We start from the raw sequence: 17,719 nt of genomic DNA on the forward strand, positions 1-17,719 counted from the left end.
TACCAGATGCCATCTTATTGGAGCCTCAGAACAACTCCGTGAGGAAGACGGAGCACCTATTACTCCCACTTCCAAAATGATGAAATTGAGACTCGGGTTAAATGACTGCCTCCAGTCCCGAGAGTAGGAAAGACAGTTACTAGAAGAGCCAAGGAACCGGGTCACCCAATGGCTCATCCTTCCCATCATGTTCTTTCCCACAACCTTGCCAAGTGCTGTCATTTGAATCAATGAATGAGTGAAGGAGCAAGTGAACAAAAAGAAAGACAAGACAGGAATTTCAGTTCCACGATGACGAAAGAATATCAAAACTTCCTGAGATTTTCTGGGCAAGGAAAACAAGGAAAATGTCTTCTGTCTCAGGGGCTAATCGTGGGCATTGGATGAGAGAAGGAATGTGAAATTTTCCTACAAATTGTAGAGTACTCCACAGATGATTTTTTATTAGATGCACAGAAAACTATTACTTTCTTTTCCCATTGTTCCTTACCCTCTGTTCCTGCAACATCTGGCACCACCCAGGCCTACCAAACTGGGAAAAGGGGTACAAGGTCAACCCTGAGCAACCTTAGAGGTCTAAGACACAGGCAGATCCCAAAGTCAAGACTGCGGAATGCAACACACCAGGATTCACATGTATCAACTCCATGTGGCCACTAGGGGGACCCCCACCACGGTTCTTCAATTGACTCTTGGCTGAAAACAGAAGGCATCTACCCAACGGAAGTGCTGCCGAAGAGGGCTTCTCTTCCCCAGGGTAAAACGGCGACACTTACCTTAACTTCCTCCACATCTTGCAGCCTCAGTGTGGAGAGCAGGAGGAGAGAACAGAGCCATGTGAGGGCCAGCGACCGGAACTGGGCTACACAGAAGGAGATCAGGGTGTGGAGAAAAATAATGGCCGTGCCGTGGGCTCCTAGCACACACCAGGAGGCCCATATTCCATAAGCCCCCAGGATCCAGGGTCTGTGCTGCAGACAGGGAGGGATCCAGGGAGAGAGAGAAAGAGGAAGGGGGGCAGGGAGGAAAAGAAAAAAGACTGAGCTAATGGATATTGCTATTAAAGTTTCTACATATAAGAGCATAATGCTTAGTGATCCATTAACCAAACTATTCTCACGGCCCTGGGGATTTAGTGTAACACAAACAGGATTCAGAGGGACTTTCCACATTAACCCCAGGACTCCACCAGATCCACCCAGAAGCAAGGAGCCACCCTCCCGCCTTCAGCAAAAGCCACCCACACCACTGGATCCCCCAACAAGATTTTTAACAGACTTTTCAACAGACCCTATGGAAGCCAGAAAACAGTTGGAAAAACTACTAATCTGGAACGCAAGCCCCTACATACACTACCCTGCAGAAGTGAAGGTAAAATAAAGTATTGGTCCACGTTTCTCAGGAGTCTCACTGAGACAACTGGGCCATTCTAAAGTCCAAACCAGAGACTTAAATGAAAATATCTTGGTACACTTTTACTACCATATTGTTCACAGTCAAATTGATGTCACAAAAAAGTGTATCTTACCTGCTTTATACAATATTGAGGCCTTTGCATAATCAATCTGATGGACCCATTCATTTCCATTTTAGGATAATCAGAATATTTTTCTCTCCAATTATCAAGTTACTGACATTGAATAACTAAATAAATAAATAAACATATCTTTGCTTTTATGATATATTCTTGGTCATATATGGCTGGTAAATCTTTACTTACAAACCACAATGTTTTAACATTGTTTGAGAGGCAACATATTATAGTGGTTTAATTACTCAGCTTTGAAGCCCAACTGCCTAAAATAAAGCCTGGTGTCCCCATTAACTAGCTGTGTGGCCTCAGGCAAGTTACTTAATCCCTCTGGTTTTTTTCATATGTAAAATTAGGATAACAGTATCTATTTCATGAGCTTGCTGTGAGGATTGTTAACACACATAAAATGCTTATAACAGTGTCTGCATACATAGTAAGGACACTACCAATACTAGTTATTATTCCTATAGGGGAATATAATGAGTCATTTCGGTGTGCACTTAAAAATATGGTTTCCTGGAATACATCGAGTCGAGAAGTGGGGAATGCTTGAATTTAGGTCTTCTTGTGAAAACAAGAATTCTTTAAGGCAAAGACAGATGTGGACTATGAACTGTAAATCCCATCTTTAAAAGATGCTAACTCTTCCAAAATATTGTCTAAGAACAATTCTTTCCCAAATCTACACGCCAGCCCAAGAGAGAACATTTTAAATGAGTGACTAGGTCAGCCACTTTTAAGTTCCAAGAAAATCAGAGAAATGTGCAGTTCAGTTTTACTATTTTTCCGTCCTGTTGCCCACAGAAAACAGTCCCATAAATTTGCTTCAAATTTTCCCCCAACACTCAGCTCTGGACAGAGGCCAATTATAAGAAACAAGATTGCCAAAGGCCATTTTAAGAACTGGTTTTAACAAAAGAAAAAAAAAAAGGTTTTTCCAACACGATCAACAGGATTTACCCCCGAAATCCTTTTCCATGCGCGCAGGGCTACGGCACACACAACCACGTTTTTATTAAGCGTGATTTGATCCATTTGGAAGAAGCCTATTTGTTCAGCTTTCATTTGGGAACTTAACCACAGACGAAGGGACTTCAGTTTGGAAAAAGCTGAACGAGATTCTCTGATGAATTTCACTGTGTGCACCAGAGCTACCGTACAGGCACAACCTTGTCCCAAATTCTCACCCCCCACGGTCTTCCTCCTGCCAAACGGGACAGGCAGGGCACCTGTAGTACCAGTGCTCCAAGAAGGCACACAAAAGGCTCTCGCCTTACCTGCACGCTCTCCACTATGCCTCATATCACTTACTCGTTCTCTCCAGGGGGAAGAGGCAGCTCTACCACACACATCCACGGCAGACAGGTGATGTAAAGGAAAAGATAGAAAATAGGCAAAAATAATCGCCTATTTTTTAAAAAACTGTTATATAGGGGCACCTGGGTGGCGCAGTCGTTAAGCGTCTGCCTTTGGTTCAGGGCGTGATCCCGGCGTTATGGGATCGAGCCCCACATCGGACTCCCCGCTCAGCAGAAAGCCTGCTTCTCCCTCTCACACTCCCCCTGCTTGTATTCCCTCTCTCGCTGGCTGTCTCTATCTCTGTCAAATAAATAAATAAAATCTTTTAAATAAATAAAATAAAATAAAATAAAATAAAAATAAAAATAAAAAAATGTGTGATGGGGCACCCAGGTGGCTCAGTTGGTTGAGTATCTAACTCTTGGTTTTGGCTCAGGTCATTATCTCAGGGTTGTGAGATCGAGCCCCGAGTTGGGCTCTGTGTTCAGTGCGGAGTCTGCTTCTCCCTCTCTTCCTCTCTCCCTGCCCCTCCCCAGACTCCTGCAGTCTCTCTAAAACAAATACATCTTTAAAAAGATAAAAATAAAGGGTATCAAAGTGTGAGCAACCCCAAGCTTGAGAACAAGACAGGCTGGATGAACTCTGCTGAGGCACAGGACTGTCCTGACCCCCTTCACTCACCTTATTCCAGGCTCTTTAGTTTCTAACAGAAGATGAAAAGGCAGGTGAGGGAAGAGAAGAAACGTTTAAAAGTCTAACAAACCTTAAGAAAGAAACTATATTTTTGTGGTAGTTGAGATAAAGCCAAAGTGAGAATGCAGCAGCCTTCCTAACGGACACAGTGCTTCCGGCCCCGACTGAAGGAAGACAGCCACCTGCCCTCTGCTCCTACCGCTCTCCATGTTTACGCTCAGTAGCCCCCTCCGCGGGCTAATATCCGGTCTTGTTCAAATCACAGTAACGTAAGCCCAGAACCTAACATGGCACCGAACACAGAGCAGCATCCCATGAACACTGGATAGATGAGCGAATGTTGGAATAGTTGGGTGGGTAGATATGGGGGGATGGATATGCCTCACCAAGTCTTTGGACTTAACCTGGTAGTTGTGGACTAAAGTTAGCACCAACATTTGGGGCTTTTAAGTCGACTAACATGAAAAGCTGCTATTCTCCAAGGTCTCTACTTGTACCGCTCACCCCCTTATCAACCAAGGCTGCTTTGCCAGTGCAGCTGGAATGAAGGGAGTCATCCCACATCTCGCTGCCTACTGCCTGCTTTCTACTCACAGGGATCTCTTAACAACTCGACTTGTGTTGGGGGAAATCTCCAACAGTTTACAACTGATGGCGCACAGGCACTAAGCTATGAAAGCGGACATCTGCTGCCCCTCACCCCAGGGAGGGGTTCAGGGAGACTAACCAACTGAGCTGACCTGTTTCCATGGCTGAGGGCAGCACCCCTGAGGGAAAACTATGGCCTCGATCTCCTTTTCTTCAAATCTTCTTCATCAGGAGTGAGGGCCCAGCCACAGGAAGAGCTGGCTGGCAATGCCCCTCTCACACCATCCTTCTCACCCAGGGCAGCTTGCTCTGTGCTGTGGACACACAGCGAGACGAGGCTACGGCTCCTTCATTAGCTCACCTCCGGAGGGACGGGTGAGAGGGTGAAGCCTTGGTGAGGACTCCTGTTGGCAACGTTACCAGACTTTGCTGTCTATGAATTCTTTTTGTAGAGCTGCCCAGAAACCACTCAGTGGGGGCATTGTTTGAGAAATAAATAAAAAGAGTCCATCAATAATCCTTATGCATGGCATAATTTATTATATACTATATAATCAATTGCAGCTGCTACTGAAAAAAAAAATATATATATATATATATGTATATCCCCAAACAAACAAAGAGAAAAACCAAAACCATCCCAGAGTCCAAGCATCCACATTCCAGCCTGCTTTTCCTGGGAGCAAAGGCCAGTGGGCCTACACAAAGCGAATTTCACCCCTCCTTAGAGATGCACTGAGGGAGGCAGAGAGTCTGGTTAGCACATGAGATTCCCATTAGGTGTGTGGTTTCAGTAAGATGCTGGCAGGGAACACTGTTCACCACAGCCTTCCAGAGGTTAGTTTACTCATTTCAGCCAGCGCCACGGGACCACACTTCTCAGTCCTGTGGCTGATGAGCTCAGCTGGTCAGGGCCCAATGCTAATGATGTGGGTTCTGCCAAGCGGAGGTACACTGAACACCCCGCTCTGTGGTTAGCAACAGAGCCACCCTCAGCCCCCACACCAGGCCAGCCTTCTCAAAAGGTTCACACAGGGGTATTTTTAGTTCCGAGGGCAGAGAACACAATGTCTCAGGTGGTGGCAAGGCCACAGGGTGCTCAAGAAAGGAGGCGACTGTCTGACCCACCCAACACACAATCCAATCATAACAGACCCACAGCCAAAGCTCAGAGCCGTTACTCAGCCTCCCCTCCCAGGGCACCCGCCTATGACGCAGTCTCGCCAAAACCGAGAGAGCGAGCCCTACCCAGAGAAAAGGCGTTTAACCTTGCCCAAGGCGCTCAGTGGAAAGTTTTATTATTTATCATGGTGGGAAGAGAAGAGAAAAGAGAGAGAAGAGCAGGGCAATGCAATCACGCTTTTGAACACAACCTGCCTCTCTCTGGGAGGAGGTGGGACGAGCAAAGGAAGAGACGAGATTCGACAGGAGATGGGGAGCATCCTTCAGGGCTTAAGGACTGGAACAGCGAAAATAGCTCAGATGCTAACATGCTTTTCCTGCAAGTGCTCTCTGTCCACAGCTCCTGACCCCTCCAAGAATGGGGAAAGAAAAGACAGCTGCAGCCCAAATCTTCCACCTTGAGTAAGTCCCAAAAACATCCACCATCTGGAACACTCAGTCCAGGTGGTGAAAGCACAAAGCTAATGGGGCCAAAGTTGTGGTTCATACTTACGTATCAGGGCCAAGCAGACTCAGACAAAGAGAGCCCTGTGCCCCAGCCACCAGCAGAACCCTGCCCACCAACTGTCGCACAAATCAAGCCTGTGGTTGAGATGAGGGGATGGGAGACACACAGAGAGATGACTCAGTGCCAACTCTGCGAAGAACACCTCCTCCTGACTTTGCATAGATGTGGTCCGCAGACAGAAAGTCCACCTGTCCCCCCAGACCGGCTCAGGAGATGCAGGAAGCTGAAAGAAGCAAATGCTCCCATTCCTTCAAACCACAGCTCCAAGGCACCTCCTGGGAAGCTCTCCCTGACACCCGGAGGCAGAGGTGGCCCACGCCTCCTCCCAGGCACCCAACCCACCACGGCAGCAGGTCCAAAATCAAGATCGGTATTTGGCTTCCTCTGTGTTCTCCCCCAGCTTCCTGAGGGGAAGGGGCTGTGTCTCTCAATCCTTTCCCCGCCCCCCACACCCCGACTCAAGCTTGAGAGAGGGTCAGAGAAAGACATGCATGGGAGGAGTGTAGGTGCGGCTGAACAGACAGCCTCTGCCCTCAGGGGTTCTAGAATCTCAAGACAGTGGACTCCTTTCTTGAGCACGGCAGAGGTAAGCGCTCCCAGAAGCACACACGCCGACCTCGGCAAACGCCCGCAGACCGCGGCAGCACTTGGCTTTCATCCTACGCAAGCATAACCCTGAGAAACATCAGACCCTCACCACTCCCCTGAGAAGCAGGCAGTACCACCCCTATTGCACAAATGAGGAACAGGCTCAAAGATCTTAACTAACTTGCATATAAGGCCACGTGGCTCGAGAGCAGCAAAGCTGGGATTCACGCAAGTGCTCCTAAGCACTCTGAATACTGCCAAAGATAAAAAGAGCTTCGACTCAAAGTAACAAGCAAATTAAATGGAGGAACATCTAGATCCTAAACTAGGTATATTTCTGATGCTGGTACATGCAAAGCAGCAGCTGACAATGGAGGAAGTTTGGAAAGGAGGGGGAGGAGCGCCCAGTCAAGCGCATCTAGAAAGTTAATCTACATCTTGCATTCGCCAAGGGGCCAGATTGCCTGGGGCGGGGGGCTGGTTCTTGGAGACAAGAAAACCTCGGTCTTCATGCACAAAGCACAGGCATGCATAGAGTATGTAAACAGTGTATCTGTGGTATTAACATTTCATAGTAAGGAAGTCACAATTGGGAAAAATTATATCTAAAAAGGCTCGGGAGGGAGGAAGGGGATGATAAAGAAAAAAAGCTAGAGAGACACTGACCTACAGGAAGCAAACAAGAAGTAGCAAGAACAGAGAGAGGCAAAGGAGACCCGTCAGATGTGGCCGTGTCAGTCCCGATGCACGCGCAAGAGTCAGAGAGGGCAGAAGATGAAAACTCGGTGTGTCCAGGGCACCTGCCTTCCTTCTGCCCCACTTCCTTCTTCCACATGTGCATTACAAGTATATCAAAAATCAAACACAGAGAAAGGAACATTTATAAAGTCTGAAAGGGATAGAGAATAGTGAAATAGCACCTGTATCCCGGCCACCAGCTTAAGAAAGATAAGGTTCTATCAGTGCTTTTAAGGGTGTTGGCCAGATGTCAAGCAGGCCTCAATTAAAATAAATAAACTGTCATAGGAAAAAAAAAAGGGGTGGGCCTGCATCTCCCCCAATTCTACTTTCCATCCCAACCAGACATAACCACTATCCAGAATTTTAATAGTTATCTCATCTTTGTAAGCATACATGTGAATGTATCATTTAGTTCTGCACAATTCTGAGCTTTATATATATGGGGGCATATCTGATGGAATCCTCTGCAATTTGCCTTATTATTACCTCAATGTTGTGATCCAAACATTCGTCTATGTTGACTATTATAGCTATGATTCATTCCTTCCCATAGAATAATCCATTTCTCCATAATGGACACTTGGATTGCTTCTGGTTCTTCATTATTATAAACATCACTGCAATGAGTGTCCTGACTCATCCCCTGATTGGCAAAAAAGAGTTTCTCCAGGGAGAATGTCAGAGTTAGCACTGCAGCCATGGGCCATGCACCCCTTTGTATTATGAAGAAACTGTACCAATACATATTCACAACCTCTCTGTGTGTGTTCAGGCAGCCGATACCGGATACAATCGGGATTTTTGTCTTTGCTAAACTGGAAAGTATGAAATGATACAGTTTTAAGATGCATTTGCTTGATTACTAATAAAGTTGAACATGTGCTCTAAGTTTATTGGTCATTTGTGTTTCCTCTTCTGCAAATTCCTTTCCACATCTTGAGCCATTTTTTTATTGGGTGATTTGTCTTTTCCTTAGGAAATTTCTTTAAGTATTCTAAATACTAATCCTCTGTCAGCTTGTAAACAACCTTTTAGTGATTCGCTTCTTCACTTTCTTCATAGTTTCTTTGGATACATCCAAAGATGTGCACAATTATATCCTGATGATTACACATGATTATACACTGATAAATTATTTTAATATAAACTTATCAATTTTTTCCTTTACAATTTGTACTTTTTCTGTCTTAAGAAATCTTTCTCGACCCTAACAGTAACAGATATTCTACCTCACACTTTCTAGAAATAATATACTTTCTCACTGTAAGTCCTTAATCTACCTTGAAAAGGATAAGTATTCATTTCTTTTTAACACAGCTAAACAACTGTGTCAGCTGCGTTTACTGAACAGTTCATCCTTTCCACACAGATCCAAAATGCCAATTCTGTCACAAAACAAGTTTCCAACTATGCACGGGTATTTTCTAAACTCTATTCTGTTCCATTGGTCTATTTGTCTACCCTGGAGCCAATACGACAACGTCTTAATTATCGGATCTTTATAAGTCGTAATATCTGGTAGGGTATATCCTGTGATTTGGGTGTCAATTTTATACTATCTTCATAAATGGTATATTCCCTCTTTTTCTCTTTTCTGAAAAAATCTGGGAGAGATTTAAGTCATTTGTGTCTTGGATGTTTGGCAGAACTGGTAAATTACTAGTGTTTTCTTTACAAATAGATTTTTGACCAGTGACTCAATTTCTTTTCACAGTTATAGTACAATTTGGTCTTCCTTTTTCTTCATGAGTCAGTTTCAGTAGGTCGTATTTTCTAGCAATGTGTCTGCTTTGCCAAAGTTTTCAAGATTTTTGGTGTAAAATTGTGCAAAATATCCTCTATATTTTTCATCAGCTTTTCCATACCTAATACTGCTTATTTGTGCACTTTCTTTTTCCTTGATCAATCTTGCCACTGATTATTTTATTAATTTCTGCTCTTATTTTTGTTGTTTCCTTCCTTTCCTTCTATCCTTTCCTAACTTGTGTGCTTAGTTCATTATTTTTCAGCCTTTTTTTTAATAAGCGTATATAAGATTATGGTTTCCAATTAAGTACCATTCTAGCCACACCCTACAAGTTTTGATATGTAAAATTTTTTTCATTCATTTCTAACTATTTTCTAATTCTAGTATGATCTCTTTTTTAACCTACAAGTTATTTAAAAATATGTTCTCTTTAATTTCTAAAGGAATTAGAGTTTTCAGGTCATCTTGTGTTATTGGTTTCCAAACTTAATTGCACTGGGATTAAAGAGGGTAGCCTACATAAAACACATACTTTGAAATTTTGTTGAAAATATGTTGAAATTTGTGGTCCATAGATGATTAATTTTTTAAGATTTTATTTATTTGAGATAGAGAGAGAGAGAACATGAGCAGGGAGAGAGGGGCAGAGGGAGAGGAAGAGCAAGAAGCAGACTCCCCACTGAGCAGGGAGCCCAACTCAGGGCTCAATCCCAGGACCCCGGGATCATGACCTGAGCTGAAGGCAGATACTTAACCAACTGAGCCAACAACATGTGGTTAATTTTTATAAATATTCTGTATTATTTAAAAGAATATGAATTCTTGGGGGCGCCTGGGTGGCTCAGTCATTAAGTGTCTGCCATCAGCTCAGGGCGTGATCCTAGCGTTCTGGGATCGAGCCCCGCATCAGGCTCCTCTGCTGGGAGCCTGCTTCTTCCTCTCCCATTCCCCCTGCTTGTGTTCCCTCTCTTGCTGGCTGTCTATGTCAAATTAATAAATAAAATCTTAAAAAAAAAAGAATATGAATTCTCTAGTTGTTAGGTATAACAATTTACATAATTTCTTTTATCAAGCTTATGAATTATATTTTCCTTATTTTTTTCTACATGATATAACAATTAGTCATGAAATTATATTAAAATATCTCCCTATAGCAAGCAGAAGGGAGGGGCAGAGGGAGAAGCAGGCTCCCCACTGAGCAGGGAGCCCAATGCGGGACTTGATCCAGGACCCCAGCATCATGACCTGAGCCAAAGGCAGATGCTTAACCAACTGAGCCACCCAGGTGCCCTCACCCTTACTTTTTAATGACATCTCTAACAGATAAAACTCACCACTTTTTAAGGGGTGTCTCACCACCCCTACTTTACAGAAAATGATGAATTAAAATTCAGAGGTGAAAAGCTTTCCTAAAGTTATAAAGCTAATCAGTGAGAAAGCCCAGGACCTAATACACCACCTAGTACTCTTCTGCTACACTGCGATTGACCCTTACCCACGGCAGCAGTAGTAAGATGGGATACGTTTCACCTTCCCCTCACAAAGTAAAAGTGACAGGTATTATGCTAGTCATTTTACAGATGGGAAAACTGAGACCTAGGGGCAGAGTAAGTCATTTACCTATGGGCAGAGAAACCTTGGTTAAACACAAAAACGTTAAATTTCTAGAAAACTTGGATCTTAAAAAAATACCAAACAGAAATTTGTGGAAGAAAAGAAGCCCACTAATGAGGGCTTGGGTACCTATATAATCCCTTCTAGCTTAGGGATACCCCAAACCTGTATTTTTTCTATTGGGTCTGCTCAGGAAGTCCTAGGAAATGTTTTAATGTATGAAGATCTGACAGCACATGATTTTAGTTTTCACCATTTTAGAAGATAGAAACCACTTCAGTACAAAAAGTAATATCATATTTAAAACAAAGAAAGTTAATGTGCTGTTGGGATTTCCTATCTTCCAGGATGAGAAGCAAGCCTTAAAAGTACCGATTTTCAAGAAACAGCTAAAAAATATCCCAAGTCCGGTTCACGTCTCTAACCACATGGCGCCGTTTTTTTGTCTCCCATTCTGGTCTCTCTTGCCCAGAGGCTCCTGCTTCTTCTGTTTCTTCACCTCCATGAACCTCTAAGAATCAAACATTTTTTTGTGGGCTGACTTCTAAGTCAGTCTTTGATTGTGCTGTCTTTACTACAAAGACTTCTAAGCAGACACTCATTTTTTTCAAATTAGGAAATCTACAGAGTCAAGAAGCATATAGCAGAGAACACTGGACAAAGCCTGGCCCCTCCGCTACAGACAGATCCTTCTGGAAGTATCTCAGGTCCCTAGGTAGCAAAACACATCAAGAGGCTTTCAATCCTCCCACCTGCAAAAGTACTTCTCAAACATCCCCTTTGAAGTAGCCCTTGTTCTCCACTCCAGGCCAGGGTACGAATAAAAAATACTACTGGAATTCTGATCTACAACAGCTACTGTGGCATAAATCATTTGACATTAAAATTATTCCCATTTAATGATATCATTCACTCTACTTTCTTCTGAACTTGTACGAGGAAATCACAGGTCCTCGACAAGCATTTGTTTTAATAAGATCATTTGATTAGGTATGATCTTAAGGAACACCCTCTGTAGTTTTATTCTAAAACCTTCATATTCGATGGCTTTAAAAATAACGTGGAGGAAGCAAGGACAGGATAAGAATGTACGAAACCTTTATCACAAATGTCTTTTTAATCATCAGCAAGTCTTTCTCATCTTTTCCAGGCTTCCAAGGCTAATATCCGCATCTCCTGATTCCCAGTTCAGGACTCTTTCCTCTCAAAAAGCAAAGAAAGCAGCTTAAAGGGAAATGAGGCACAGAGTCAGTCATACCTTCCTTGCAAGCACGTTGGCCAGCTGAGACACAGCCGCGTGGCCAAACAGAAACCGCACAAGCCGCTGTTTTCCCCATTCCATCCAGAAGCTCCACTCGAAGTCAGTCGGGTCCTAAATAGGCCGAAACAGGAGTTAATCAGAGGGATTTTCATACATCTTAGGCAGAACACAAACTCCAGTTAATCAAACAACCAGAAAGAAGGCTAATGAGAGCCCAAACTCCATAAAATGGCATTTATACACTTCTAGCCCGGGCACCACCACAGCCCCACCCACTTCTACTCTTCCCTCCAGCTTGGCTGGTCTCATTGCCGTTCTCCAAATAAGTGTCTTGTCAAACCTGATCCCACAGGACCCTCTGTAGAACAGAAACCATTATTATTCCCATTTTATAAAAGATGAAACAGAGGCTTAAAGAATTCAACACATGTATCCGGTGTCACACAGCTAGTGCAAGCAATGAATTGAGGTTATCTCAGGTTAGCCACTCGAACAAGAGAAACGCAAATTGGACGCTAATAAAATTGCTTAAGGTCAATCGTGTTAAATTTTGCTGTCATTTCAGGCAGGAGGATAATTTGATAGAGAAATTAACCAATTTCCCATAGGATTAGGATGAAAGAATGAGAGCTATGCTTCCCTTCCCTTCAGGAAGCTCTGTGTCCATTAGCACCCTGTGTCTGGACCTGTACCAGGCAGGGGCAGGTGAAAACTTCTGGCAAGACCAAACAGACGAACAGCTGGGAACTAACACCCAGAAGCCTTGGTTTGGCCTCAGGAGCCCCAGGGAGTCATGGTGGCCAAGTCGAGTATGGAAGGAATAAACAGTAATTGGCCACTCTAAAGTGGGCCGTTTACAAGGCTGGCCAATGAGCATCTCGGCACCACCATGATAAAGTGGGGATGTGAGATCCTCTGGACTTTCTAGTCAAATTGTGTGGGTGGGGAAGGAACCCCCTAGTGCTACTGATATTGAACAACTCAGCAGTCTCTGCCAATAAAACTTTAATTGGATTTAGAGGAAAATACTTTTTTTTTTTTTTACACGTGAGGATTGAGGGGCAATTTCATACCATTACACATATTATAAAACTTTTTTTCCAGAAGGTAAAATATAGATAGAATTTATCTTGATTCATATCAGACTATGACTGCACAGGTAGGAAACCTAGCAGCCAAGGTTGCAAACTTGTTTTGGTTTAGATCCCAGATCTACCCATGTACTGGTTATGATGATCTGGAGTGAGATGCTTTACCTCTGTGTTCTATCTGCTCATATTATCATATCACATTACTGATCTTCTGGGCTTTTTGTTGTTTTTTAAGGATTTACTTATTTATTTGACAGAGAGAGAGAGAGAGAGGGCAAGCTTGGGGGGTGGGGGCAGAGGGAGAGAGAGAATCCCTAGCAGGTTCCACGAGATCATGACCTGAGCCAAAATCGAGAGTTGGATGTTAAGTGAGAAAGTCACCCAGGCACCCCAGGGTTTGTGAAGTTTAAATGACAACATATATATACCAAAAGTTTAAAACAGTTACTGGCGTGCTACACTCACTAAAAATTGTTACCTGCGCTAACTGCTAGTCCCATGTACTTCCCATCCTATGTTAGCCAGCAAGGTTGTATCAAGCTTTTATATGGTGCCACTTTGTTTAAACATTTTTTTTCCATTTTCCAAATAAACACAGTTTTGTACATTATCAAATAACACATGTTCTCCACATTCAAGATCCTGATACACACACAAGCTGCTCATAGAGCCCCATCTCATCAAAATCATGGATCTGGTCCAGTTCCTTCCATTCAGAGATGACGACATCAGAGCCCAGGAAATGCCCACGCCACGTAGCCAGGCAGCAACAGAGCAGAGCACTCAAACCTTTAACCTGGCTTTTGACCCCGATCCAAAGCTCCTTTCCCCATCTCAAAAATTTCAAACTAGTGGAGAATAAATTAAATCAGGCAAACAAGCTCGAAGGTCACGTGATGATGTCACGCTAGGAAAATGCCATTTTCGTAACAAGGATAAAGGCAAAAACACTAAAAGCCAAGCTAGAATTTTTTTTTAATTCCACCTCAAAAATATTCCAACATTTTACCTTTTTAAATATGATGTTCTTAAACACTAAGAATTACACTTACAATTCAGAACCCCAGGCTTACTTATGCTTCAAAATTTTTCTGACTTTAATTTTTTTTAGCAGAAAAATGATATCTCATAAAATATAAGAAACCAAAAAGACGTTTATATTCCACCAGAAGGCCCAGGACTACTGGACACCCTGTGCTGGTTAAACCCCATCAACAAAAATTACACAGTCTTCATCATTAATTCCTTTTCAGAAAATATCCATTTAAAAGAAATAAAAACATTTCTCTCATGTCTGTCCTTCTCCATTTAAAATATTTACCTACAGGAAATAACCGGACAGAAAAGCTGAGCCAATGAACAGAACAAGAAGGCCAATAACTAGCGGTTAATGATTTGGGTAAGAAAAATGTTGACTCGCCTGCTTTTATAGGCAAAAACTCTACAGACACTGAGTTCAATCACACAATTCAAGGCAAATGTTGGAGCCTCAAATCAAGAGCGATTTTTTCATATTCTGTTCCTTCCCCATTTCCTTTCTCGACCCTGCAATTCTTAGTCAATTCGAAAACTATTCTTCAGTTCTCGAAGTGAGTCAGACATAGACTGAGGATACGTTCTAGCCAGACAGAACCAGGACAGCCGCTCCACAGAGAAAGGGGAGACTGAACTCCAAGGGACAGTTGTCCACATCCCATGCTCCATATCAGCGCTTCTCGACCTTCAGTGTGCACACAAATCATCTACACATCTTGCTAAAATGTAGATTCTGGCCCAGATTCTCACCTCTGGGATGGGGCCTGGGATTCTAGATTTCCAACCAGCTCTCAGGTGATGACATCTGCTGGCCTAGGTCCACAGGACGAGTAGCAAAGATCTAACACTGATTGTGCCTCCCTACACCTGAACGTGGGTCACCCCAGAGGGTCCTTAACAGCTCACCCTACCTCATATGATTCCCAGGCAGGGACACACTCAAGCGGATCACCTAATATTTACAAACCGAACAATCATCATCTTGCACACTATGGAAAGCTCTGAGCACCTAAATTCAAGAATTTTTTAGACGAATAAGTTAACATGCAGTTATTCATTCTGATGCTTTCAATCTACAACCAGGCGAAACTGAGAAGTCTAAAGCACAAGACAGTTCAAAAGAAAGGGCCCAGGTCTGGTATTCTTCACTGCCTCTTTCCCATATAAGAGAGCAGAGTTCTATCCTAGGCACTGTGAGAAACCCTACAAGTATTCCCCGCCTTGGAGAACTCACAGAACCAACAGCAATCCCCACCACCACCATCTAGATGCTGAAAATCTGCAAAGTGGGGGAGGTCACAGTGATATAATTCAACCACATATATTTGTATGAATGAGACCTTTCCTTCTCATATAAATCACTAATATTCTGGGTATGTGTTTTCTAATGATAACCTTCCAACAACCCTTCTAGTCATTTTTTCTAAAACCCTGTGTTACAGATGAGTTCATTGGGTGTCAGAATAGGTAAATTATTTGCTCAAAATTAGTAGGGGGGAGAGCAAGATTTCAAACACAGGCCTGTTACCAAAGAGGAAGTCCTTTTCCAAGATGTTCCTACTTGTGCTGACTCTTCCTGGACTCTCCTGTCGCCACCCAGACAGACAGACAGATGCACACACACGTGCACATACATGCACCCCACTATCTGACCAAATGGTCTCCAACCAAGAAGGTGCTCCCTTAATGCCACCATAACCACAGAGATGTCGGCTCAAGTGTGATACATTTGCCCCTCTTCCAGGTGGATCTCACTACACCCCCTTCTGTCATTCACATCTCAATTCCAGCCCCTTTATCATAGCAGATCTTATTCTAGTGCTTTTTATTATAGTTAATTCATGTATTTTCTCTCTAGGAAGGAAAAATGGCAAGTTCTTGAAAGTAAGAACCTTGACTTAACCAAATTTGTATCACAAATGCCCAACATTCAGCAAGCCTTAAAAATGGTTGGGGTGTGCAATCAGGCATATTAAGTTCTCATCACACTTCTGTTCCAGCACAAACCTGGGTAAGTCCCTTGGCTACCTGGACCTGAGCCTTCTTGCAGGTAAAATGAAGGGATAAACCAGCGTGATGTCTAAGATTCCCTTCAAAGAAAAAAAAAGAAAAAAAAAAAAAGATTCCCTTCAAAGAATTTTTTTAAAAAAGTTATTTTCCAGACTAAAGGAAAGAAACCCTAGTAGAGTGCTAGTCACCTGCCTACAGACTCAGTTCTGACCAAGTGCCCACTCTTTAGGAAAGGGGTGGATCCCCCATCACCCTCCCATGTGACCAATCCAGGCCTCCACCCTGTCGGTCTGCTCTGTTCCAGAAAGTCCACCACTCAACCAGCCTGCCCTCTTTCCCAGATTGGGAAGAAACTACTACTATATATTTAGTATGTAGTAGGATACTGCCCATAGCAAGATAAGTCAACTATCCTTAGAGAGGCTCAATATCACACGCCAGGTCCAACAGCCAATATATGACAAAGCTTGATATTAAAGCCCTAGGTCCAAGGCTGCTAAGTCTGTTATTTCATGTGATAAATACATACAGCATAAAAATGGTTGAGATAGTAAATTTTAAGGTACAGCTCAGGGGCATTAAGTCCATTTACACTGTTCTACAACCATAACCACCATCCAAGCTTCAGAATTTTCAGTTAGAATGTTCAACTGCTTGACTCAATAGAGTTAAATCTGACATTCATTTCTACACTTCTCTGGAACCTTGAAGGGAGAGTGGGTTGAGACTGCCATACAGTGATTTGTAGTATGTATTTGTACTATGTATTTGATAATACATAAACTATTTTACTCTGATAGCCCCAGAAACACAAATTCAAGAGTTTTTAAGTTCTATCCTAAAACAGAGAGATACTCATAGGTAAAATCTGAGAGAGTTGACCTGCTCAAGATCCCCCAAAGGATTCTAGAAAGTGGACTGAAAAGGGGTAAATCCATGGCTAACAAAAAGGAAACATGAACATTCAGAAAAGCTGCAACATCTAAAATGCCATGGGAGGGGCGCCTGGGTGGCACAGTAGGCTAAGTGTCCAACTCCTGGTTTTGGCTCAGGTCACGATCTCAGGGTGGTGATCCTTCAGGGTCATGCGACGGAGTCCTGCATCAGGCTCCGCACTCACTGTGGAGTCTGCTTAGACCTTCTCTCTCCCGCTCCCTGTGCCCCTCCCCACTGTGCTCACTCTTGCTCTCGCTTTCCCTCCCTCTCTGTCTCTCTCTAAAATAAAATAAAATATAAAATGCCATGGGAAAACAAACATCCTAACCTCCTCAAAATAAAATATTGGCTCTGTATGGCACCTTTTGCCCACTGGCTCAATCAACACTTTTCCAACATGACTTCCGAAACATTAGAGGTCAGAAGGCAAAAAACTACATTTCCCAGAAGTCCCTGCAGCTAGCTAGCATATCAACATGCACCCCAGCTTCTGATGAACAAATACACAATGACTTCGAAGGTATAAAAACATAAAAATGTATAGGCTGTGAGACTCTTCTGGAAGAACAGTGGTAGAGGCCCCTGTTTTCTGCAGCAGCATCAGTGGACACTCCAGGGTCCAGTCAGTCCAGAGGTGCGGCAGCTACCCTGTGTGGCAGTTTTGGCTAGCTTACCACAGCACTACCTACTCAAGCTGGGACCTCTGCAGCAGCCACAGCTCTGCTCTAGGAATCGCTCCTGGAAGTTCACTTGCTGCCTGTCCCTACAGTCCTTTTGACTACTCTAAAATCTCCTTCATCCCTACAATAAATTCCTTTCTGCTTAAACTGACTAGTGTGGTTCTACTGTCTGCAATGGAATCTTGATCAACATACTTTGGAAGGAATTTTTC

General features: G+C 43.3%; 1 protein-coding gene across 5 annotated transcripts in view; it reads right to left on the reverse strand.

The window, feature by feature from the left end:
• HHAT (hedgehog acyltransferase) overlaps window positions 1-17,719 on the reverse strand; it is a 302,265-nt gene that overhangs the window by 242,548 nt on the left and 41,998 nt on the right. For 4 of the 5 annotated variants that reach the window (XM_040636378.1, XM_040636379.1, XM_040636377.1 and 1 more), the window contains 2 exons: window positions 11,753-11,866; window positions 777-971 (listed from right to left, as the gene is read on the reverse strand). In XM_040636378.1, coding sequence (XP_040492312.1) covers window positions 777-971; window positions 11,753-11,866 — 309 coding nt within the window. The remainder of the gene's footprint in view (window positions 1-776; window positions 972-11,752; window positions 11,867-17,719) is intronic. The other variant, XM_040636380.1, reaches the window with a different exon arrangement.

Source organism: Ursus maritimus, unplaced genomic scaffold (assembly GCF_017311325.1).
Source record: "Ursus maritimus isolate PB19 unplaced genomic scaffold, ASM1731132v1 scaffold_2, whole genome shotgun sequence".
Taxonomy (NCBI): Eukaryota; Metazoa; Chordata; class Mammalia; order Carnivora; family Ursidae; genus Ursus; species Ursus maritimus.